The sequence below is a fragment of the Mugil cephalus genome, chromosome 19 (assembly GCF_022458985.1).
Source record: "Mugil cephalus isolate CIBA_MC_2020 chromosome 19, CIBA_Mcephalus_1.1, whole genome shotgun sequence".
NCBI lineage: Eukaryota > Metazoa > Chordata > Actinopteri > Mugiliformes > Mugilidae > Mugil > Mugil cephalus.
In genome coordinates this window covers 1,201,326-1,223,283 of record NC_061788.1, presented here as the reverse complement: position 1 = coordinate 1,223,283, position 21,958 = coordinate 1,201,326, and the positions used below count along the sequence as shown (strand labels likewise).

Below are 21,958 nucleotides of genomic sequence, written 5' to 3'. Positions count from 1 at the left end.
AGGACCAGGAACAAATCCCAGCAAATCACTGCACTTTAAAGGCTTGGATTAACCCTTTCTAGGGCCTCACTGAAATAAATCTAAACGTCAACCCTAGAGTTTTATTGTAGGACATAAGAAGACTTTTTTCAGTTGTGCTCAGAGTTGATGCAGAGGTGGATCTTGTGGACCACATTAGACCCTGATTAGACCTATCAGAGGACCCGAGGGTCCAGTCTGGCCCATGATGGGATAAATCTGCAAAGTGCGAAAATGACATTGATGACGCTATCTGCTAGTGATCTTCTTTTTCTTACTAAAGGTCTGGCTGTTCGTCACATATTTTGTAATAGTGTAGTTTATTAAATGTCAACACTTTCATACTGTTCGTCTTTGCACTAAAACAAAAGAAAACACCTGGAGTTGTTGTTATTTATAGGTTACTATGATATTAGCTGTTAGTCTCCGGCCCCATTAAGAGTTAGTTAGAACAGGGCCGGATCAAACTCCTCTGGGGCCCCTGGGTAAAAAGCTTCTTATTGGGCCCCTCTAATACAACCCCCCATAAAATAATTCTACAAAATAAACTCTATTCAACACTTTAGACATGACACAATATATATTATGATTATTTAATTCTAATGTGACTGTGTAATTAACTTGTGATCCCAAACTCACTGATATGTAATATTGGCTCATTTTCCTGAATAAATTAGTATAATATTTCAGTTTCCCTTAAGAACTTATGTGAAGATCCACAGGTTTGAATCATTTTTATGCAGAGAAATGCAAAAACCTTTGAGCTGCTCTGTAAATGTAAAACTATTTCATGCACGTCCCCGGGAACCATTAAAGCATAAACGAGTTACACATTAAACACCAGTCGTGATAATTCCTGGTTGGTTTGAAGCCTCTTCTCTGATCCTTCTCCAGCAGCAGCAAAGTAAAAGTGTTTCCTCTCCTTTAAGTTCCTTAATAGTTGCTGGTTGTTTTCAGATGGTCTCTCTGGTCTTGGAGGAATTAGGGAGTTCACTCCCTGACCCACGGGAACGTTTTCACAGGAGCCGGAAAAGAGGATTTAAAATAATAAACCAAACATTTGGTCTTCGGTCGGCTGAAGGAAACCTGCGGCTCATTAGCTGCTAAACACGGGATATTTTCAGACAGAAACCTGCTTCTATAATAAAATACAATAAAATAAATAAATGAATGAGAGAGAAGCTGGAATGAAGAGCTGAAACTCAACATGAAGCTGGACGTTTCATTCAGGGTTTTTCTGTTTTTTAAAATATCTGATCTGAAGAGTTGAATGTTTCTAATCTGAATGTTTCTAATCTGAATGTTTCTGATCTGAATGTTTCTAATCTGAATGTTTCTAATCTGAATGTCAGTAGTTTATGACACCTGTAAGAAAATGTTTTTTCTCTGAGTAGTTTTAGGTGTTAAATTTTATTTTTTCATAGTTTTAGAGTCACAGAGAAGATGCAGGTATCTGTATATTTATGTAAATGTGTAATATGTCTTTTTTTGTAAAAAAAACAGAGTTTGTTTCTATTTGTTTCTGGGTTTTTTGTGTGATGCAAACAATGAAATGGAAACTCCATCATACAGCGATGAGCCAAAGAATTCAGCCCACGGCCTCTGTTTGCATATTACGGCCTGAAGCTTTTTTTTTATTCCTGTGATCACAATCAGTTGTTTGGACTGAACCAGCCAGCACATAACCTCACAGCCATGATTCAGAAGACATCACGCACACTTCTCTTTAATTTCCCAGAGGTTGTGAGTAAAACAAAGACCCCACCCTGATGACTTTTAACCTCATGAAGAGTTTCCTTTTGTCCCAGACTGGATTGATTCTCGTCCCACTGACCTGCGTGATGTAAACGCACACACACTGAGTGGTGCACAGATGGACTCCATTGTGGATTCATGGGTATAATGTGTGTTTGAGAAGCTGCGAACAATGTGTGCGAGTGTTTGACAGCGAGCGGCAGATAACAGACGCATCATTGTGAGATGAACGCGCGGTGCAGATGGAAGCTCCGCGCCGTTATTTATTCATGGAAGACTTCATATTCATTAAAAGGGATAAAGTTTAGACACAAGACAGAAAGAGAGGACGTGATTATGAGTCAGAGGATAATGGAGAGAATTACTTTCCTTCAAATAATCTGTGTCACTAAGTTCCTCCTCAACTTGCTGTGTGTTTCTGACTTTCTGAGCAGTTAAATGTTTGAGGATCTGCAGAAAAACTGAAGGAATTAAAGGAAGTCAACACGGTCAGAGCAGCTACATCCTTTTTTAATGTAAACCCAGAGTTTTAGTCCTGTGGGTTTTATCTTCCATGTATTTGGGGTCAGTCTGTAACAGGAGATGATATGGGCCAAGCTAACATGCTGCTCTCATAGTGTAAACCAATGTTACATTCGTGAAGACACAGACACTGTATTCTTGCAGATTACACTGAATATGTCATTTTAACAAAATTAGCCTATAATAATAACAATAAAAAACAAAGTCTGACCTTCACAACACAGTTTGTTTATTCTGCTCCAGCTGAGGCCTGATGTGATTCATTCTGGGTAAATCCACCAACCAGCAGCTCCACAAAATAAGAAACTGGACTTAAAGGGGAGAATTAAGTTAATGTTAGAGATAGAGTTGGTTAATTACTGCAGTATTTCAGATTTTATCATGTTACACAAATGAATAGTGGTGTCACTAATGCTGGCAAGTTGTTTTAAAATGCTTGATTCAGATTTAATTTTAAGCTAAAGTTTGCCAATGACTGTAATTTTAAAGTGAGCAGAAATGTGTTTTTTCCTGTACGTAACTTTAGCTCACGGAGCTAACATCGGTTAGCCGTTAGCTAACACTGTTAGCAAGGGGTTTTAGCTGTAAGTCGGCCACAGTCGCTTCGTCTACTTAACGTTTTTCAACTCACTTTTGTGAGTAAAGGAAATCTGACATCATCTGTAAAAATAAATTGACTTTGCTTAATGAACTTGTAGTAGTCTTGACTGTAGCTGGAAGGCTAAGAGTAGCTACTGTTAGCTGGGAGGCTAGGAGTAGCCACTGTTAGCTGGCAGGCTAAGAGTAGCTACTGTTAGCTGGGAGGCTAGGAGTAGCAACATTTAGCAGGGAGGTAAAGAAGAGCTACTATTAGAAGACAGGCTAGGATGAATTACTGTTAGCTTGTAGGCTAGGAGGAGCTACTAGCTGGTATTTATTTATTTTATTTTTTATCAGATTAGACACGCTGCCTTTTCCTTCCACTGGCCAAAAAAAATATCCTCCTGTATTCATATATTATTGATGTAAGACTATTTTATTTTATTATAATATATACACTTAACAAACTTAACAAAGAAGCTGTACGGGATGGACCTGGTTAAATAAAGGCAAACAATAACAATGTAAAGACGAGTGATAATAAAAGCTAATACTGTTCCTTGAGCTCATAGTGTTATTTTTTCTTTCTTTCCATTTTGCCGTTTTATTGTCTTCTGAGTCTCTGTGTTGCCTCTGATTAATTATTAAATGTTATTAACAGATGGAGCTTTGTTTGGCTTCGTGTTTGTGCGTGTGTGTTGGTGTGTGTGTGTGGTTTTGTGAACTCGGTGAGGAAACATTTTCTTCAGGCCAAATAAAGCTGCCCATGAAAACTCCACATTCCTGACTCTGTGGTTGTGAGTCTGCCTGGGACTCTGTTCTCCTCTTTATGGAGGGAGGAGGCTGCGAGTGTTTGTGTTCAAACGTGTGTTAATGTTGACAGACATGTTTCATTTAGTCTCTGACTAAAATAAACCGGTTTAATGCAGCTGGAGTCCAGGTAGCAGTCTGGAGATTTAGTTTAAACTGCCGTGTGTCGCTTTCTTTCTTTTTAACATCACTTTAATGTCCTTTTATCTTGTTGTTAATGTGAAGCCCTTTGAGTTGCATTGTGTCTTAGTTGTGTTATAGAAATAAACGTCAGTGGTTTAAGGGTCCACGTCTGTCTGCACACACAAGTTGGTAAAAACTAAATAGGATCAGAAAAACCTGTTGTCTTCACAGTTAAAGTGTCTAAAGTCTCCAGAGTTCAGTCCCTCTGTCTCTGGTGACCAGGAATGTGTCCTGGTTTTTATTTGACTGGTCTGGTTCGTCCTGACTCCAGAGTCCAGAGTCGGGGTTTGGCCCCGGTCCCGGGTCTGGGTGGGTCCAGGCTGGCCTGGGAGTTGTGGTTGGACTGAGTCAGCAGTTAATTTACAGCTGGGGCCGAGGGAGGGGGGGGGGGGAAGTGGGGGACACTGGGGGAAGTGATGATATTAATGAAATGAGGAGGAGGAGGAGGAGAAGATGACGAAGAGCAAAATAAAGAGGAGGTGTTTGTGTTTTACTTGATCATCATCATCTGAAATCATTTAAAATGATGATGATGATGATGATGATGATTTCAGGGCTCCAGGTTTGTGTATCAGTGGCCTCCTCCAGAAAGACTATCTCCTCCTCCTCCTCCTCCTCCTCCTCCTCCTCCTCTGCTGCAGACTGTCATGTTCCTCATTCTTCCACCAGGGGTCGCTGTGTCTCAGTCCGAGTTGTGGACAGGCTGAGACAGTAAAACTGAGACTAAACAGCAGGTGGCAGCAACGCACTCATTTATCTTTCATGAAAAGTTCATTAAAACATCATCTTCTTATAGGCTGAGATTTATCAGAACTGTTCAGAATCTATGAGAACAAATAATATGATGAATAAATAAATGAGTGTAGATGATGCCATGAACATATGGAGCTCACTTTCGTTCTGTGCTCATTTAAACATTAAAATAAAAATATAACCATTTTCACTTATTATTTATTTGACTTGGCTTTGACGGTAACTCTTAATAACACAGTTCAGTCAAAGATAAACTGAAAAAACAAACATATGTTTGCGTCTCTGAATGTATTAAATATAAATATTCTAATCTACAGGTTGCCACCCTCTGAGCTACAGGAATATATCCACAACCAAGGAAATAAGAATGAAACCTGAACCACAACGATCAGAAGCTTTTATTAAAACACACAAATGACACAAAATATTCTCCAACTTCTCTCCAGAATCCATCTGTTAACACCACATTTATGTCCTGGATAAACTCAGCTCTAACATCGTTATTCCACTCACTAGTTGACTGGACCTGTGAGCATTTCTTCACTGCATCTTATGGAGAAAATACGTAAAAGTTGCACCGTCTGCAGACGATTAACTTCTCTACACGTCCAACTTCTACCACTTGAGTTAAAGTCATTTGACACATGTTGAAGCTTCGCTCTTTAAAGATGAAATAGTTTCCAGATGATCTTCTTAAAGCACAATTTTATGGCAACATGAGCCATGTTTACCGTGTTTTGTTAATTTATTTGATGAGAAGTGTATTTTATGGGGTGAAACAACAAGAACTACAAGAGACGCCCTCTATCTTTAAACGTTAAAAGCTTTTAGTTGGAGCTAAACTCTCCTTTAGTTACTGCTAAATGCTAGTTAATGCTGTTGGAGACTTCATAACCTTCAGTTCTCATTGTTCGACTCCTAGTGTCTAAGCAAAGGCTCAGTAAAATCTTTGCATGTATATAGATCCTTTAAGTGAACGCTTTGGGCTCAGCCTCATTAGGTCATGAAAGACAAAAAACAATAAATGTGTCCTCAAAGGGAATGCAAGAGCCAGTTGAAGAGGCTCACCAGGCACTGGATGGGGGGTGGGACGCTGGGCTTTTCTGAGGACAGACAAATCACAGCACCAATGTTACCTGGGATGCAGAGAGTTTTAGATCCTTTGTGATTTGTAGCTTCCACACATCTTACCGTTGACCACGTGGAGCCAAGCTGAATGATAGCTAAATCCAACAGAGTTACCGGCCAAGCAGGTGTACTCTCCAGCATCCTCCAGAGTCACGTTCCTCAGGGTAAAAACAAACTCATCTCTATACTCAGAGAGACTCTGGATGGGATGTAAGAAGAATTTTTAACTTTTCAAATTTTTTAGTTGACCTGTGTTAAATCCCGATGAATGAATTTCAACATCATCACATTAGAAAAATTAGGACACTTGTTCTTCTTCATGGTTCCTAATAAACCAGTTCAGAGGGGGACCTTGTAGACCACATGAGACCCTGATTAGACCTGACAATGTTTCCTTGATCTTCTCTGATTGGCTGAAAACTGTTGGCCGGGAGGCTGGGAGGACGTACTGTTAGCTGTTGACGTACCTTGAGGACACGGACGTAGGGAATTCCGTCTGGTCCAAACCTTGTGCCATTAATGGTGATGTGTTTGAGCCACTGGATGTGAGGCGGCGGGTCACTGAAGACACGACACACAAACTGCACATCGCTGCCCACCGCCGCCGTCTGATTGGCCGGTAGACCGGCCTGGAGGATGGGCCTGTGGGGGGAGGGCTCTGCAACCAGGAGGAAGGACCTGATCAGAGGGAAGGAAGGAACCAAGGAAGGAAGGAAGAAAGCCTCCTCTTACCAACTACATCCAGCATGTAGGTGTGTTGGAGGCTCCCGTACTCGTTCTCCACCACACAGGTGTAGTTCCCTCTATCAGACGGAACCACGGACTCCATGATGAGGGACCACATGTGGTCTCTGATCTGGAAGAGGGAGGACAGAGGAAGGAAGGAAGGAAGGAAGGAAGGAAGGGAGGGAGGAAGGACACAGTTTATATAGATAGTAAACAAGAGTGGGCCCAGGTTTGAGCCCTGGGGGACCCCTCTACACATAGGACACATCTAAAGTGTGTAGAAAGTGACACACAGTGCTGCTTATTGTCTAAATGACGACAATATCATTCAGAACTTTCAAGCCTTTCGCAAAACTCCGCCCCCAAACCACCGTTGTCCAATCATACATCCCAGCAACTGTTACTATGTAAAAAAAAAGGTTCTCCGACAAGATAAATGGAGAATAAAATGGCTAAATGGTTGTGTTCTTCCCGAAGCCGAAAACACAACAGGAGTGGAGCCTTAAGTGGATCAAACAGTGTGGAAGGACCCACTCCAGCTACATCCCAAGACAACAAACATGCACACATGCTCCAAAGTACGGCTACAATGGGCTAACGTTACAGTGATAGCTAGCTAGCTAATGTCGAGCTAGCAAGACCCTTATATAAACAAAACTGTATATCACAGTTATGTTACTATTGGCTAACATTAGGGCCTAGCAAACGGTAGTTAACTTAATGTGAACTCACTAGCTTGCTAGCTTGCTAATGAGTTCACATTAGCTAGCTAACGTTAGCTGTTGCGTTGGGAGCTCACTCTAACGTTATTGTTCGTCTGTTTACGTTAAAGTTGAACTTAACGTCCCAACAGGTCATTTAAACTTGTTGTGTTTTCATGTTTCATGAAGCATTTTGTGAATGGACAGCGTCTTCGTGAGGAACCGAGGAAGGTTTCCTCACCTTGTAGCCTCCGATCCGTTGGTCTTTCCTGAACTCCTTCCCATTCTTGTACCAGCGCAGAGAGGGGGCGGGGCTTCCCGTCGCTTGACATCTGAACTTCACGGTCCTGCTGGCGGGAACGGCATGGAGAGACTTCTGCATCTTCTCTGGAGTCACCCACTGAGGCGCCGACGCTGAAGGACGGAGGGAAGGAAGGAAGGAAGGAAGGAAGGAAGGAAGGAGTGAAATCCTGAATCTTAAATTGCAGCTTCTCGTTGCTCGTTGGACGCTGAACCAGGATTATAGATTATATAGATTACATACAAGCAGGTGGCAGCAGCCTGGATTCATCACTGAAAAGAGGAAATAGGATGAGCTACTATTAGCTAGGAGGCTAAAGGAAGGACGGAGAGAGAGTCTTACCTGGGCCCGTGTCCTCTGTGGTGGGTCTGGACTGGACCATCAGAACCAGCAGGAAGCAGGGCAGCAGCAGCAGGAAGCAGCGCGGGGAAGACATGGCGTCCTAAAACGTCCTAAAACGTCCTAAAACGTCCTAAAACGTCCTAAAATGTCCTGTGTATTTGAGGCTACGGTCTCAGGTGCAGACTGACTCGTACCTGGGCTTCGTCCCGCTGGGAGCTGGTGCTGTAGCCGGAGGTCTGGGGTTAGCTTCTCCTCCTGTAGCCGGAGGTCCGGGGTTAGCTTCTCCTCCTGTAGCCGGAGGTCTGGGGTTAGCTTCTCCTCCTGTAGCCGGAGGTCCGGGGTTAGCTTCTCCTCCTGTAGCCGGAGGTCTGGGGTTAGCTTCTCCTCCTGTAGCCGGAGGTCCGGGGTTAGCTTCTCCTCCTGTAGCCGGAGGTCTGGGGTTAGCTTCTCCTCCTGTAGCCGGAGGTCTGGGGTTAGCTTCTCCTCCTGTAGCCGGAGGTCTGTGGTTAGCTTCTCCTCCTGTAGCCGGAGGTCTGGGGTTAGCTTCTCCTCCTGTAGCCGGAGATCTTGGGTTAGCTTCTCCTCCTGTAGCCGGAGATCTTGGGTTAGCTTCTCCTCCTGTAGCCGGAGGTCTGGGGTTAGCTTCTCCTCCTGTAGCCGGAGGTCCGGGGTTAGCTTCTCCTCCTGTAGCCGGAGGTCTGGGGTTAGCTTCTCCTCCTGTAGCCGGAGGTCCGGGGTTAGCTTCTCCTGTAGCCGGAGGTTTAGGGTTAGCTTCTCCTCCTGTAGCCGGGGGTCTGGGGTTAGCTTCTCCTCCTGTAGCCGGAGGTTTAGGGTTGGCTTCTCCTCCTGTAGCCGGAGGTCTGGGGTTAGCTTCTCCTTTAGTGTGAAGTGAATTTAAAAGTGAAAGTGTCAGTTACGATCAGCCTCCACCCACTCGGCTCTGGACCGACGTAAATACCACCACTCACACACGGTGGAACAGCTGGAGAACATTAGAGTCTGAACACTTTCCAGGAACAACATTTTTCATTCTCAGGAACCAGAGTGAGGAAGTGAATCAGAGATAAAGACCTGGATTCACTGGGAGTCACTGAGGCTTTACCCACACACTCTCTCACTCCAGCACTTTATTTGGAGTGTGACCATCAGCAGCCTTCCTGGGAACCGTCCTGTTGGTCTTTGTGGAGGGAGGGCAGAGGAGATGTGGAAGGACGGATAGAGAAAGAGAGGCATGTGGTTCTGAGCTTCCCAGGTCACCTCAGTCGGGTTTGACGGGGTCCAGGAGGGGGGGGGGGTCTGCGTAGATCTCCAGGGGGGTACGGGTCCCAGCAGAGCAGAGGAGTCTGTGATAGAGTGAAAGAACAGTTCAGTCTATTCCCTAAATATGAGTGAGACCATTATCAGGGTCAGAAGAACCAGCCCCCGAGAACCACCACACCCCGGCACACATGGCGAGCGACCGCGATCACCCCCAGACCGACCAAGCGAGCACAAGTCCCCCCCCCCATCCACCGCCACCGACACCCCCCCCCAGGAGTGCAGCAATGCCAGGCACCAGCAAAGCGCCCAATGAGGGATGGGCCACTGGAGCAGGGGGGGCCATGGTGTCGCTCCCATGCCCCTGATGCAACCCGGCCTAGGCGGACCATGGGAAGAGGGAACCCCCACCCGCAACTGGGAGACCCCGGCCCCCCCCCCTCCCTACAGAAGGGAGAGGGGAAGTGCCAAGCCACCACCCAGACCGATCAACGCCGGACAGACAGAGTCCCCCGTCGCCATGCGGCACCGGGAGACAAAGCCCGGCCAAGAGGACACCAGAGGACCTAGGTAGCTACAGACCCCCCCCCCCAGTGGAGGACCAGGCCCCCCCAAGCCATGCCCAGGGATAATGAAAAGTGATCGTGTCCCTGTCACTGTGCTTCCTCGGTCCCTGTGGTGGAAGCACATCCCTACTCCGTGTCCCTGTGGTGTGGCGCATTAAGAAAAGGGGGGAAGCAGAAATGTGGGCTGGGTCCAAAATCAAGTTTCTGTGTTACTGGTGACCAGAGGTTCTGTACCGGAGAACAGAGCCTGTTGTATGTGCGCTGCGTATATATATATGTATTAGGAGAAGCCCATTCTGTGCATCTCGTATTGACTTGTGTGAGATCTGTGGAGTAATTTGAACTGGATCAGCTGTAAATTCAAGTTTTTTTTTGTCATTTTAAATATATTTTGGCAGATCTGAGTCCAGAAATCGAAGCCCGTAGACGGGGACAGATCATAGCTGGACGACTTTAAACGTCCGTTCTGCTGCCTCCTAGTGGCCATGAATGTTTCCCTGCAGCTTCACTGCAGCTTCACTGTGTTCGGTGGTTAACAGATGTAAACTGTCCTCTGTAAAAACCACAAACCACCAATCAAGCCTCATTTCCTGGTGTAAACACATGGGGGCGCTGTGGTTGAATGAAGACAACAGACCCAGAAGAGGACGTGTCCACGGCTCCATCGTGTCCCTCTCCGTGGACACGTCTGGGACTTTTAGGCGTCCACCTGTTTACAGTCAGGTAATGAGTCCATGAGAAACCACACACGTAAACAAACTGTGACAGGATGTGGCTGCTGCTGCTTCACCAACATGGTTCACGAACTTTAAGACCGGACGACACATGAGACCTGAACGGACTGGACGGATACAAGAGACACTACAAGAGACACTACAAGAGACAATACAAGAGACAATACAAGAGACAATACAAGAGACACTACAAGAGACAATGCAAGAGACAGAGAAGATGTGACGAGATAAAACAAGACAATACAAGACATTCACTGATTCTTTTTAACACAGCTTTTCCAAACAGCCTGGTTCTATTTATTATTTTACTTTGCACACAGAAACAAAATCATTTCACAAAAACTGAAAACTACCAGAGTCAAACTTATCAGCCGCCCTGATGCTAATATTATCCTCTATGCTGAATAACAGCAGTAACTAAACAAAATAAGGAGATTTAAGACGAGACTAAGTATAACGGAGGAGAAGAGACAGTGTGATGAGATAAAATGAGACTGGATGAGATTAATTATTAGATGAGACAAAATTAAACAAAAAAAATATTATTAAAAACGAGATGACACTAAATAAATAAGGCAACGCGTTGAAGCAGCAGAAAATACCAATAAATTAACCAATAAAACAATAGTTGATTTCATTCAAATCATTTAAATAATCTTTAACTTATTTTACTTTCCACTTGAAGCTGAATTTAATTTAATTGTTATTAAAATAAACTGACTGTCACTAAAAACTAAAGTTCATAAAGACAAAACATCTCTTTAAAAGTCTCTTTTACCCACAACATGTGAACTCATCGTAGGCGACAGGCGACACTGCCCTCTGCTGGAAGGAGGAACAAACACAGAAAAGTTCTGACATAAAACAATAAAACTGTTTCATTAAGAATAAAACGCGATAATAATATGATTTTAATGAATGTCTGATCTCACCCCTTGATACAAGATTTAAATGATGGACTTTTGTCTATAAATCAATATTTCGGCCTCTTGTCGTCTCTGGTGTAATTTAGTTTTGACTTTCTGACTTTTCTGTCTTCAGCTGCTAAATAACATGAATTATTTTGTCACATTTTTTTTGCTTCTTGTAACTGAGATGTTGTTGTTTCAGAAAAACCATCTGACCTTTGAACTGACACTAAAATGAATTCCCACGTGTTCGTATGGATTTTACAACGTGCACAAAGAAGAAGAGAAGAATGTAAGAAAAGCGTTTATTAAACACAAACAACCAGAGAACGGAGGGAAAGTTTTAGCACCTCAACTTTACCAGAAACATTCAGATTTAAAGAGAAACGTGTAAACATTTATCCACCGTTTTCAGCAGGACGAGACGTAAATATGAGAAATGCAGCAGCAAAAAACGTTCAGTCAAGAAACAGATTCATGTTCCCGAACGACCTGAACTCAACTCTAGACTTTTATAAAAACACTCTGGATATATTTAACAGGACGGTTTAAACATGATAAAAAAAAATAAAATCACATGAACACAAACACCGAGAAGACGTCTAGTTTCCTCCTTTACACTTTTCTGCTTTTCTGTTCAGTGTCTCAGACTCTGATGTTACAGTAGTTAATTCACTCAGATAAAAAGGTTTCTGAAAATCACAAATCTGCTTAACTCTACATTCAAGAGTCTAGAGAAGGAGGGAGGAAGGAAGGAAGGAGGAAGGAGGAAGGAAGGAGGAAGGAAGGAGGAAGGTTTGTGACTATGATGAAGCTGAATGTTAAACTCTTTGTGCTGGAATGTTCTGGTTTAATGTCTCGTAAAAGAAACGGAAGGTAACAGGGAAGCGACTGGTTTGGTGAGCTGAGCTTTAAAGCTGAGCTTTAAAGCCGAGGTTTAAAGCTTTGTCTCAGCGGACACTCTGAGACATGTGGAGAGGAGTCAGCATCTCCTCAAAGATGGCTCCCTTCACGTTGGAGCCTCGGAGGTTCGCCTCCTGGAGGTCACAGCCGGACAAGTCACAGTTCTGGAGAAACGACATGAAACACGGATTAAATGGGGGAGAAACACAACGAGAGGGGGAGGGAGGAAGGAAGGAAGGAAGGAAGGAAGGAAAGGAAAGAAAAGGAAGAAAGGAAGGGAGGGAGGAAAGGAAAGGAAAGAAAAGGAAGGAAGGAAGGAAGGAAGGAAGGGAGGAAGGAAGCCTAACGTGGAGTCTAGAGACCGGATCAGGGTCCGGGTTCTCACCTCCAGGTCGGTGCCGGCCAGCGTGGCTCCTCTCAGGTTGCAGTTCTTCAGCTTGGCGTTCTTCAGGGTGGCCACCCTCAGGTTGATCCCCGTCATCTGGCTGCCCTCCATGTCCACGCCCTTCAGGTTGGCTCCTGCACACACACACACACATAAATACACCATCCCTCCATCCATCCATCCATCCATCCATCCCTCCATCCATCCCTCCCTCCCTCCCTCCCTCATTACCTTCCAGATTGGCCTTTATTCCTGCTGGATCCTCAAAGTTGCAGCTCCTCAGTGAAGCTCCTTCAGCGTTGGTGCACAACATCTTCACCCCCTGGAGGTTAGCGGCCTGCACACACACACACACACACACACACACACACACACACACACACACACACAGTTACAGCACTTCCTTCCTCACTTCCTTCCTCACTTCCTCCCTCCTCCCTCCTCCCTCCTCCCTCCCTCCCTCCTCTGACTCACGTCCAGACAGGCCATGGACAGGTCGGCCCTCTCCAGGTTGGCGCCGCTCAGGTTGGCGTGGGTCAGGTTGGCGCCCCTCAGGTTGGCCATCTTGAAGTTGATGTAGCGCAGGTCCAGACGGGACAAGTCGGCCCCGGTGAAGTTCAGACCCTGAAGGAGCACGGACCCGTTAACGTTCAGCGCCTTTACACCACAGACCCGTTAGACCCGTTTAGCCCCGTTAGCCTCGTTAGCCCCGTTAGGCTCGTTTAGCCCCGTTAGCCTCTTTAGCCTCGTTAGCCCCGTTAGTCCCGTTAGCCCCGTTAGCCTCGTTAGCCCCGTTAGGCTCGTTTAGCCCCGTTAGCCTCTTTAGCCTCGTTAGCCCCGTTAGCCCTGTTAGCCCCGTTAGCCCCGTTACCTGACAGCGTAGCTCAGACTTGGTGGTCGTGGCCAGAAGGAACCTGATGAACTCCTTACGGCTCAGAGGAGAGTGGTCATCAGGAGGCTGAGTGGACTGAAGAGACAGAGGAAAACATTTATGTATATTTATACAGAAGGAAGGAAAGAAGGAAGGAAAGAAGGAAGGAAAGAAGGAAGCACATGTTATCGATAGATTATCTTCCACCTTTATCAGCGTCTCCAGTTGATCAGCGAGCTCCTCGATACCGAAGAATCGAGCTTCTTCCAGGACGCCTGCAGAGGAACCAACGATTAAATGTTATGGGTCAGACACAGAGGACTTCCTTCCTTCCTTCCTTTCCTCCTTCCTTCCTTCCTTCCTTCCTTCCTTTCCTCCTTCCCTCCTTCCTTCCTTCCTTCCTTTCCTCCTTTCCTCCTTCCTTTCCTTGTCTTTCCTTTCCTTCCTTCCTTCCTTCCTTCCTTCCTTCCTTCTTTCCTTTCCTCCTTCCTTCCTTCCTTCCTTGTCTTTCCTTTCCTCCTTCCTTCCTTCCTTTCCTTTCCTTTCCTTTCCTTTCCTTTCCTTTCCTCCTTCCTTCCTCCTTTTTTTCCTTTCTTCCCCTTTCCTGTCCTTTCCTTTCCTTCCTTTCCTCCCTTCCTTTTCTTTCCTTCCTCCCTTCCGTTCTTCCTTTTCTGTCCTTTCCTTCCTTCTTTCCTTTCCTCCCTTCCTTTCTTCCTTCCTCCCTTTCCTTTCTTCCTTTTCTGTCCTTTCCTTCCTTCTTTCCTTCCTTTCCTCCCTTCATTTTCTGTCCTTTCCTTCCTTTCCTACCTTCCCTCCCTTCATTTTCTTTCCTTTCCTTCCTTCCTTCCCTTCCTCCCTTCCTTCCTTCCTTTTCTTTCCTTTCCTTCCTTCCTTCCTTCCTTCTTTTTCTTTCCTTTCCTTTCTTCCTTTTCTGTCCTTTCCATCCTTCCTCCCTTTCCTCCTTTCCTTTCTTCCTTCCTCCCTTTCCTTTCTTCCTTTTCTGTCCTTTCCTTCCTTCCTTCCTTCCTTTCCTTCCTTCCTTCCTTCCTTTCCTTTCTTTCCTCCCTTCCTTTCCTTCCTTCCTTCCTTTTCTGTCCTTTCCTTCCTTCCTTCCTCCCTTCCTTTCCTTCCTTCCTTCCTTCCTTCCTAGTGAAGGGCCGTATTAAATGCTCGTGTTAAATCTTTTTATATTCCCATGTGTTCGTACCCAGCGGGTTGATGCCCTCGTTGATGATCAGCTGTCCGTGTCTCAGGTAATTGAGAATGGGCTCGAAGTAATCCGGACTCCGGTCGATGAGATACGCCCCCTGGGGGTCGCGTTTGTTCCCCCAAACATCTGGAACAAAGACACAACCACGGTGGAAAATGAGTCAACAACAGCGAAGCACAACAGCAACACGAGTGACCTGGACACTGGCAGCTGCTCACCTTTCTCTCTGAACATGTGGGCCAACATGCTCTCAGGCTCTTTACTGACCAGAGTGCTCCTGAGCAAACGCACAAACACAAACACAAACACAAACACAAACAAGCTTTATCCAGAACCACACACAAACTTACAGACTGATCTATTTTATAGTTCTACTTTCAAGTTCCTTCCTAGCCTCCCAGCTAATAGTAGCTACTTCTAGCCTCCCAGCTAACACTAGCTTGTCTTAGCCTCTTAGCCTCCCAGCTAACACTAGCTTGTCTTAGCCTCCTAGTCTCCCAGCTAACACTAGCTTTTCTTAGCCTCCTAGCCTCCCAGCTAACACTAGCTTGTCTTAGCCTCTTAGTCTCCCAGCTAACACTAGCTTGTCTTAGCCTCCTAGTCTCCCAGCTAACACTAGCTTTTCTTAGCCTCCTAGCCTCCCAGCTAACACTAGCTTGTCTTAGCCTCCCAGCTAACACTAGCTTGTCTTAGTCTCCTAGCCTCCCAGCTAACAGTAGCTTGCCTTATACTCCTAGCCTCCCAGCTAACAATGGCTTGTCTCAACCTCCTAGCCTCCCAGCTAACACTAGCTTGTCCTAGTCTCCTAGCCTCCCAGCTAACAGTAGCTTATCTTATCCTCCTAGCCTCCCAGCTAACACTAGCTTGTACTAGCCTCCTAGTCTCCCAGCTAACACTAGCTTGTCTTAGCCTCCTAGTCTCCCAGCTAACACTAGCTTGTCTTAGCCTCCTAGTCTCCCAGCTAACACTAGCTTTTCTTAGCCTCCTAGCCTCCCAGCTAACACTAGCTTTTCTTAGCCTCCTAGCCTCCCAGCTAACACTAGCTTGTCTTAGCCTCCTAGTCTCCCAGCTAACACTAGCTTGTCTCAGCCTCCTAGTCTCCCAGCTAACACTAGCTTTTCTTAGCCTCCTAGCCTCCCAGCTAACACTAGCTTGTCTTAGCCTCCCAGCTAACAGTAGCTTATCTTATCCTCCTAGCCTCCCAGCTAACACTAGCTTGTCTTATCCTCCTAGCCTCCTAGCTAACACTAACTTGTCTTAGCCTCCTAGCCTCCCAGCTAACCATATGCTAGAATGGGAGGAGTCATATTCACCGGGTGGTGGTGAAGCAGCGTCCACCGACATTGAGCGTCAACCAGTCGGTGTGAGTCTGACCTGCTTCAGGACCAACAAAGTCTCCCTGAGGTTCTACAGAACAAAGATGAACAAAGACGAATTAAATCCTTCCGTTAAAGCTTGTTTTTCTGATGTTTTCTGATGAGACGTTTCAGGACCTGCTCCTCCTCCTTCTGGTGTCTAACAAGACATCAAACGCACCTTCAGATGAGTCTCCGTCTGAGATGTACAACACGTCGTCATCTCTGCAGACACAAATACACACAGGCTTTACAAAACAGCAATTTCTAGCCTCATAGCTAGGCGTAGCTCTTCTTAACCTCACAGCTAATAGTAGCTCTTCCTAGACTCTTAGCTAATAGTAGTTCTTCCTTGCTTCTCAGCTAACAGTAGCTCTTCATAGCTTCCTAGGAAGCTAGAAGGAGCTAATATTAGCTTATCTGCCTAGGACCTAGACTCTCAGACAATAGTAGCTCTTCCTAGACTCTTAGCTAATAGTAGCTCTTCATAGCTTCACAGCTAATAGTAGCTCTTCGTAGCTTAACATCTAATAGTAGCTCTTCCTAGCCTCTCAGCTAATAGTAGCTCTTCGTAGCTTCACATCTTATAGTAGCTCTTCCTAGCCTCTTAGCTAATAGTAGCTCTTCATAGCTTCACAGCTAATAGTAGCTCTTCGTAGCTTAACATCTAATAGTAGCTCTTCCTAGCCTCTCAGCTAATAGTAGCTCTTCGTAGCTTCACATCTTATAGTAGCTCTTCCTAGCCTCTCAGCTAATAGTAGCTCTTCGTAGCTTCACATCTTATAGTAGCTCTTCCTAGCATCATAGACTCTCAGCTAATTGTAGCTCCTCCTAGCTTCTCAGCTAACAGTAGCTCTTCCTAGCATCCTAGACTCTCAGCTAATTGTAGCTCCTCCTAGCTTTCAGCTAACAGTAGCTCTTCCTAGCATCCTATCCTCTCAGCTAATTGTAGCTCCTCCTAGCTTCTCAGCTAACAGTAGCTCTTCCTAGCATCCTAGCCTCTCAGCTAATTGTAGCTCCTCCTAGCTTCTCAGCTAACAGTAGCTCTTCCTAGCATCCTAGACTCTCAGCTAACAGCAGCTCTTCCTAGCATCCTAGCTTCTCAGCTAACAGTAGCTCTTCCTAGCATCCTAGACTCTCAGCTAACAGTAGCTCTTCCTAGCATCCTAGACTCCCAGCTAACAGTAGCTCCTCCTAGCCTCCAGGGGGAGCTCTACTTGCTTTCGCTTCACTTTAGAGGAGCTGCTCCATCTTTATATACAGTCTATGTGTCCTCGGTAGAAACACTTATGAGCCTTCTCCAGACTGTATAAATACATGTGAGGCCGTTTTTAAATCACATGTTAGATTTCCCTGCCCTGTTCCGGGGACTCACCTGATGAGCGCGATGTCGTCTATGAGGCCGCCGTTCCCGTTGTAAACACTAGAGGCTCTGATTCCCAGCTTCGAGCTGGCCACGCTCAGTAAATCCTCCAGGGATCCGTACACGGCCACCACCTGTACGAAAGCACCGACAACAAAGCACCAGCCACAGTCACAGAGCCTCGAGTTACACACAGTTAGCTCCAGGAGTTAGGTAGCATGCAGCTATTCTGGTTAGCATGAATCTATGGACGCCAGCCGACCGACCGACACACCTATTTCCCCTTTTTTATTTATTATTCCGTTACCTTTCCATTCGTGGACGTTCCGTTGACAAACAGCGTGACTCTTCTCATCGCAAAAATAAGATCAATCCGAGCGTCGCCTGCTCGGACAATCTCCCATTAAAAGTAGTTTGTTTTTTATCCCTCTTCGGAAACAAAACAATCTCTTTTCCGGTTTCCCTTCTAGAGACAAACGGAATGAGCCAATCAGCGTTTAGATGAAAACGCAACAGCCAATCAGAGAACAGAGAGTGGGCGTGGTCGTGCTGTGGAGAAACCATGTCTGGAAATGTGTTTATTTCTTATTTTGTGTGTCTTATGGTTATTATTTGTATTTATATACAAATAAATATATATATTTGTATTTTTGTTATTTTAGATTTCTAAAGATTTCTTTTCTTGCAGTTTGTATGATTTTCCATTCAGTAATAACATGATATTTGATTGTGAATTAATAATTCAAGCTTATTCTTCAGGTTCAATTTAAAACCTACACGAACAATAAAGAAAACCAGAGACCTACTTACTTTCAAAATAACAAAATGTATTGTCATTCTAAACCAGACTGAACTTATTTCTACATACTGCTAATTTATTTCATAAGGAACTGTGTTCAGTTATGTACATTGTCACTGCTCAAATAAATAAATGAAACGAAATAAAGATTTAACACTTGACTAACTGTAATGTAAAACGTATAGTATTTAAATGTTTTCATACAGTATTTATTTTCAGGCATTAATGACATGGTGGCTAATCACATTATTCTATGCACATATATCATTTATTATTATTATGCTTTGCAGCTCGGTGTCTGTAGCTAATGTTATGTAAATATGATTATTAGTAATTATTTAATATTATTCATTCAGTTTCTAATATTTACGATTTCTATTCATCAGTGACTTTATTTTTACAGATACATGTGCACATATTATCAATCCTAAAACAAACCATTGTGCCGATTAAATTTATTGCTACACTTTTACATATTCACATATTCAAATCCCAAATAACGTTAGCATTAGCATTAGCCTTGACGTTGTGCATATTAGAGGTAATAAAAGGCAGTGAATCCGATTTACAAAGAGGTTTATTAAATAAATCCTTCACTCAGATATGAATCAAAGCACTAACAGATCATGTTGGTTTAACAGAAGTAAAACCTGATTTACAGAGCAGCGTTTCCTTTCACTGTAACTTGTTCACGTTCAGCACTCTGGAGCACTGCATAGAAATATTCCAGAAAGAATTTAAATAAATCCCTCTGTTGATGTGAAACCACCACAAGAGGAAGTGCAAACTGGCATTTTTCACCTGGCGCTGGTTCACGCTGTGCAATGAAACCACTGGTCAGTTCGTTCTCTTACCAGAAAAACCCAAAGTTCAGTCAGAAAGAAAAGAGAGAAAGGATTCACCTGAGTCTCTGTGCTGATATAAACAGGAACAAACATTCAGAGGCCAATTAAAAGATTTCTGGGAAACAATCAAAGGAAAATATCAGCTGCTTCTCTGATGGATCTCTACCTACAACTGGACCAGAACCAGGACCAGAACCAGGGACAAATGGAAGGGAGGAAGGAAGGAAGAAAATCCAAAATGTTAATCGCCCCCTGGTGGTCAGTTTATCTGGTGAGCAATATCATAAGCTCCGCCCACTCAATGTTAGCAAACAGGAAATGCATTTAAAACAGTTTTCTGACATATTGAGTTTTAATCATTTTCCAGGAGTCGTACATGAGATCGTTAGAGACTGAGATCACGATCAGATATGTTTAAGTGCAAGTGAACCCCCTATTAATACAGTTTTTGCTCCATATTCTTACCATTGTCTCAATAACTGGATTTATTGCACAGTAAATGTGATGGAGAGAGTGACACACGTCCTCCATCCACTCCTCTAACACCTGATTAATAAAAAGAAACGGCTTTTACCGTCACACAAACAGAAAAGCTGCCACCAGACATTATTTATTTGGCCTTTGACGCTGTAAAATGATGTAAATGAATAATTAATGGTGGCTGCTTGTGTCTGAGGAGATAATTAAACTCTTATTTTGAAGTGGATAACGAGGAGATAATTAAACTCTTATTTTGAAGTGGATAACGAGGAGATAATTAAACTCTTATTTTGAAGTGGATAACGAGGAGATAATTAAACTCTTATTTTGAAGTGGATAACGAGGAGATAAGGCGACAGGATCCAGCTGAATAAATATCTTCAAGTATCTGGTGATTTAAGGCAGAGAAGACGTCCCAGTCCCAGGCGCTGATAGACGAACCCTGGCTGGAGGGGGGGTGGGGGGGGGTCACTCGTTGCCGCTGTCCTCGGCGTCGTCCTCTCGTCCCTCCCCCTCCCCCTCTCTCTCGGGGTAGTTCAGGATCTGCCTGTTGGCCTGGATGATGTACTGCTGCTGTTTGAAATACACCTCACAATTCGCCTCACACACACACACACACACACACACACACACACACACACACACACACACACACAACACACACACACACACACACACACACACACACACACACACACACACACACAGAGCACACCACACACACACACACACACACACACACACACACGCACAGACACGCACACACAGACACGCACACACACACACACACACACACACACACACACACAGACACACACACACAGACACACACGCACACACACACACACACACACACACACAGACACACACGCACACACACGCACACACACACACACACACACAGAGAGAGAGGGAGATCAACAACACACACTGGATTAATTCTTTTCCTACCAACATTCAGCCTGGTTCAACTCATTCAACAAGAACAACATGGAAGGAGTTAATGAGTGAATGAGTGAGTGAATGAATGAGTGAGTGAATGAGTGAATGAATGAGTGAATGAGTGAGTGAATGAGTGAATGAGTGAATGAATGAATGAGTGAGTGAATGAGTGAGTGAATGAGTGAATGAATGAGTGAATGAATGAATGAATGAGTGAATGAGTGAGTGAATGAATGAGTGAATGAGTGAGTGAATGAATGAGTGAATGAGTGAATGAATGAGTGAATGAGTGAATGAGTGAATGAGTGAGTGAATGAGTGAGTGAATGAATGAGTGAGTGAATGAGTTAATGAATGAATGAATGAATGAGTGAATGAGTGAATGAGTGAGTGAATGAGTGAATGAGTGAATGAGTGAGTGAATGAGTGAGTGAATGAATGAATGAGTGAATGAGGTTCTCCGTTGGTCGGGTTCTCACCAGGACGGTTCTCTGCAGGTTGGAGGGAACCCGGCTGAACAGCATGCGTCCCACCAGGCTGGCGACCGAGGGGAAGATCAGAGCCCCACACAGAGTCCTGGACACGGAGACATGGTCTCCAGTGTTGGACCCGTCCACGGGGACACGAGGGACGTAGCGACCCGGTCCTGGAGACGCCCGGAGAGAGACGGGTCTAAACGGGTCCATATCTGAATATAAATGTGTGTGTGTGTGTGTGTGTGTGTGTGTGTGGGCGGTACCTGGGTGGAGCTTGTGGGAGCATCTCTGCCACAGTCGCACCAGATAATCCTCCCAGCGGATCATCTTCCCCAGGACCAGCACCACGGGGATGGTGGGCAGCCCCATGAGCAGGAACAGCGGGTCGGCCCGCTCCATCACGTACAGGCCCTTCTTATGCCCCACCACCTGCATGACGGTCACCGCCCCGTACGTCACCGCCGACCAGTACGCCGTCCCCACCACCACGCCCACCGCCGCGAACGGGCTGACCCGGGACAGGGCCCGGTCCAGCTGCTGCAGGAAGTACACCACCGGGCCTGGGGACGCACAAACACACACTCTGAAAGGCCTGTTCATCTTTATTTATTCACTGACGGTGTTTGTCTTTCTATTTCTTTCAGTTCTTATGTCTCTTATTGTCTTGTATTGTCTCTTCTGTTCCGACCGTCTCTGCTCTGTGGTTGTTTTAAAGGGCTGTTTAAATAAAGTTCATCCACACACAGAGCAGCATCTTTCTGAACCAATCATGTACGTTCTTCTTATCATTTCCCTGCAGAGGTCGATACAATGATCTTAAATCCTGAAGATCAGTCAGAAAAGGAGCAGGAAGAAGCATAAACTCATTGACTCATTGCTCCTTATCACACGATGCTTTTTATATGATGGATGGATTCAATAAACAAAATGCACTGATTTGTTTTTTTTATCTTGTATTGAATTGTGCAGCTTCTTATGTGTGTTTCTCTGTTTATTGAACTTGTTCTCCACTGACTCACCTGTGTCAATAAAGGTGAAATAAATAAA

General features: G+C 44.8%; 4 protein-coding genes across 4 annotated transcripts in view; all 4 read right to left on the bottom strand.

Annotated features, from left to right (window-relative positions):
* Positions 1–5,000: 5,000 nt before the first annotated feature.
* Positions 5,001–8,086, bottom strand: LOC124996420 (fibroblast growth factor receptor 1-A-like). Its single transcript, XM_047569420.1, has 7 exons — positions 7,966–8,086; positions 7,819–7,935; positions 7,417–7,589; positions 6,481–6,604; positions 6,216–6,406; positions 5,812–5,947; positions 5,001–5,723 (listed from the first exon to the last, which is right to left on the bottom strand). The coding sequence occupies exons 2-7, from the start codon at positions 7,910–7,912 to the stop codon at positions 5,653–5,655; spliced, it is 789 nt and encodes a 262-aa protein (XP_047425376.1). The 5' UTR covers positions 7,913–7,935; positions 7,966–8,086; the 3' UTR covers positions 5,001–5,652.
* LOC124996992 (apolipoprotein A-I-like) lies at positions 7,939–10,437 on the bottom strand. Its single transcript, XM_047570449.1, has 2 exons — positions 10,402–10,437; positions 7,939–8,694 (listed from the first exon to the last, which is right to left on the bottom strand). Exons 1-2 carry the CDS (start codon positions 10,435–10,437, stop codon positions 7,939–7,941), a joined length of 792 nt encoding a protein of 263 aa, XP_047426405.1.
* Positions 10,438–11,574: 1,137 nt separating this feature from the next.
* On the bottom strand, positions 11,575–17,840 carry kctd9b (potassium channel tetramerization domain containing 9b). The gene is made up of 12 exons (XM_047569419.1): positions 17,678–17,840; positions 17,383–17,504; positions 16,189–16,232; positions 15,966–16,059; positions 14,871–14,929; positions 14,650–14,778; positions 13,650–13,717; positions 13,443–13,538; positions 13,046–13,195; positions 12,803–12,908; positions 12,572–12,705; positions 11,575–12,350 (listed from the first exon to the last, which is right to left on the bottom strand). The coding sequence occupies exons 1-12, from the start codon at positions 17,723–17,725 to the stop codon at positions 12,234–12,236; spliced, it is 1,167 nt and encodes a 388-aa protein (XP_047425375.1). The 5' UTR covers positions 17,726–17,840; the 3' UTR covers positions 11,575–12,233.
* An 888-nt stretch (positions 17,841–18,728) lies between these two features.
* Positions 18,729–21,958, bottom strand: part of marchf5l (membrane-associated ring finger (C3HC4) 5, like) — a 6,003-nt gene continuing 2,773 nt past the window's right edge. Inside the window, exons 4-6 of the mRNA XM_047570448.1 lie at positions 21,175–21,471; positions 20,819–21,081; positions 18,729–20,100 (exon numbers count right to left, since the gene is read on the bottom strand). Of these exons, the coding sequence (XP_047426404.1) occupies positions 19,963–20,100; positions 20,819–21,081; positions 21,175–21,471 (698 nt within the window). The 3' untranslated portion in view covers positions 18,729–19,962. The remainder of the gene's footprint in view (positions 20,101–20,818; positions 21,082–21,174; positions 21,472–21,958) is intronic.

What these genes read in the sequence shown, in the direction of transcription:
- LOC124996420 (XM_047569420.1), bottom strand. Translation starts at nt 7,912, where the DNA reads ATGTCTTCCCCGCGCTGCTTCCTGCTGCTGCTGCCCTGCTTCCTGCTG. An exon ending in AACGGATCGGAGGCTACAAG is followed by an intron (nt 6,605 to 7,416) that starts GTGAGGAAACCT and finishes TCCCTCTTCCAG; the next exon opens with ATCAGAGACCACATGTGGTC. An exon ending in CTACATGCTGGATGTAGTTG is followed by an intron (nt 6,407 to 6,480) that starts GTAAGAGGAGGC and finishes TCCTGGTTGCAG; the next exon opens with AGCCCTCCCCCCACAGGCCC.
- LOC124996992 (XM_047570449.1), bottom strand. Translation starts at nt 10,437, where the DNA reads ATGTTGGTGAAGCAGCAGCAGCCACATCCTGTCACA. An exon ending in AGCAGCCACATCCTGTCACA is followed by an intron (nt 8,695 to 10,401) that starts GTTTGTTTACGT and finishes TTCACACTAAAG; the next exon opens with GAGAAGCTAACCCCAGACCT.
- kctd9b (XM_047569419.1), bottom strand. Translation starts at nt 17,725, where the DNA reads ATGAGAAGAGTCACGCTGTTTGTCAACGGAACGTCCACGAATGGAAAG. An exon ending in CCACATGTTCAGAGAGAAAG is followed by an intron (nt 14,779 to 14,870) that starts GTGAGCAGCTGC and finishes TCTTTGTTCCAG; the next exon opens with ATGTTTGGGGGAACAAACGC. An exon ending in AGTCTGAGCTACGCTGTCAG is followed by an intron (nt 13,196 to 13,442) that starts GTAACGGGGCTA and finishes GTGCTCCTTCAG; the next exon opens with GGTCTGAACTTCACCGGGGC.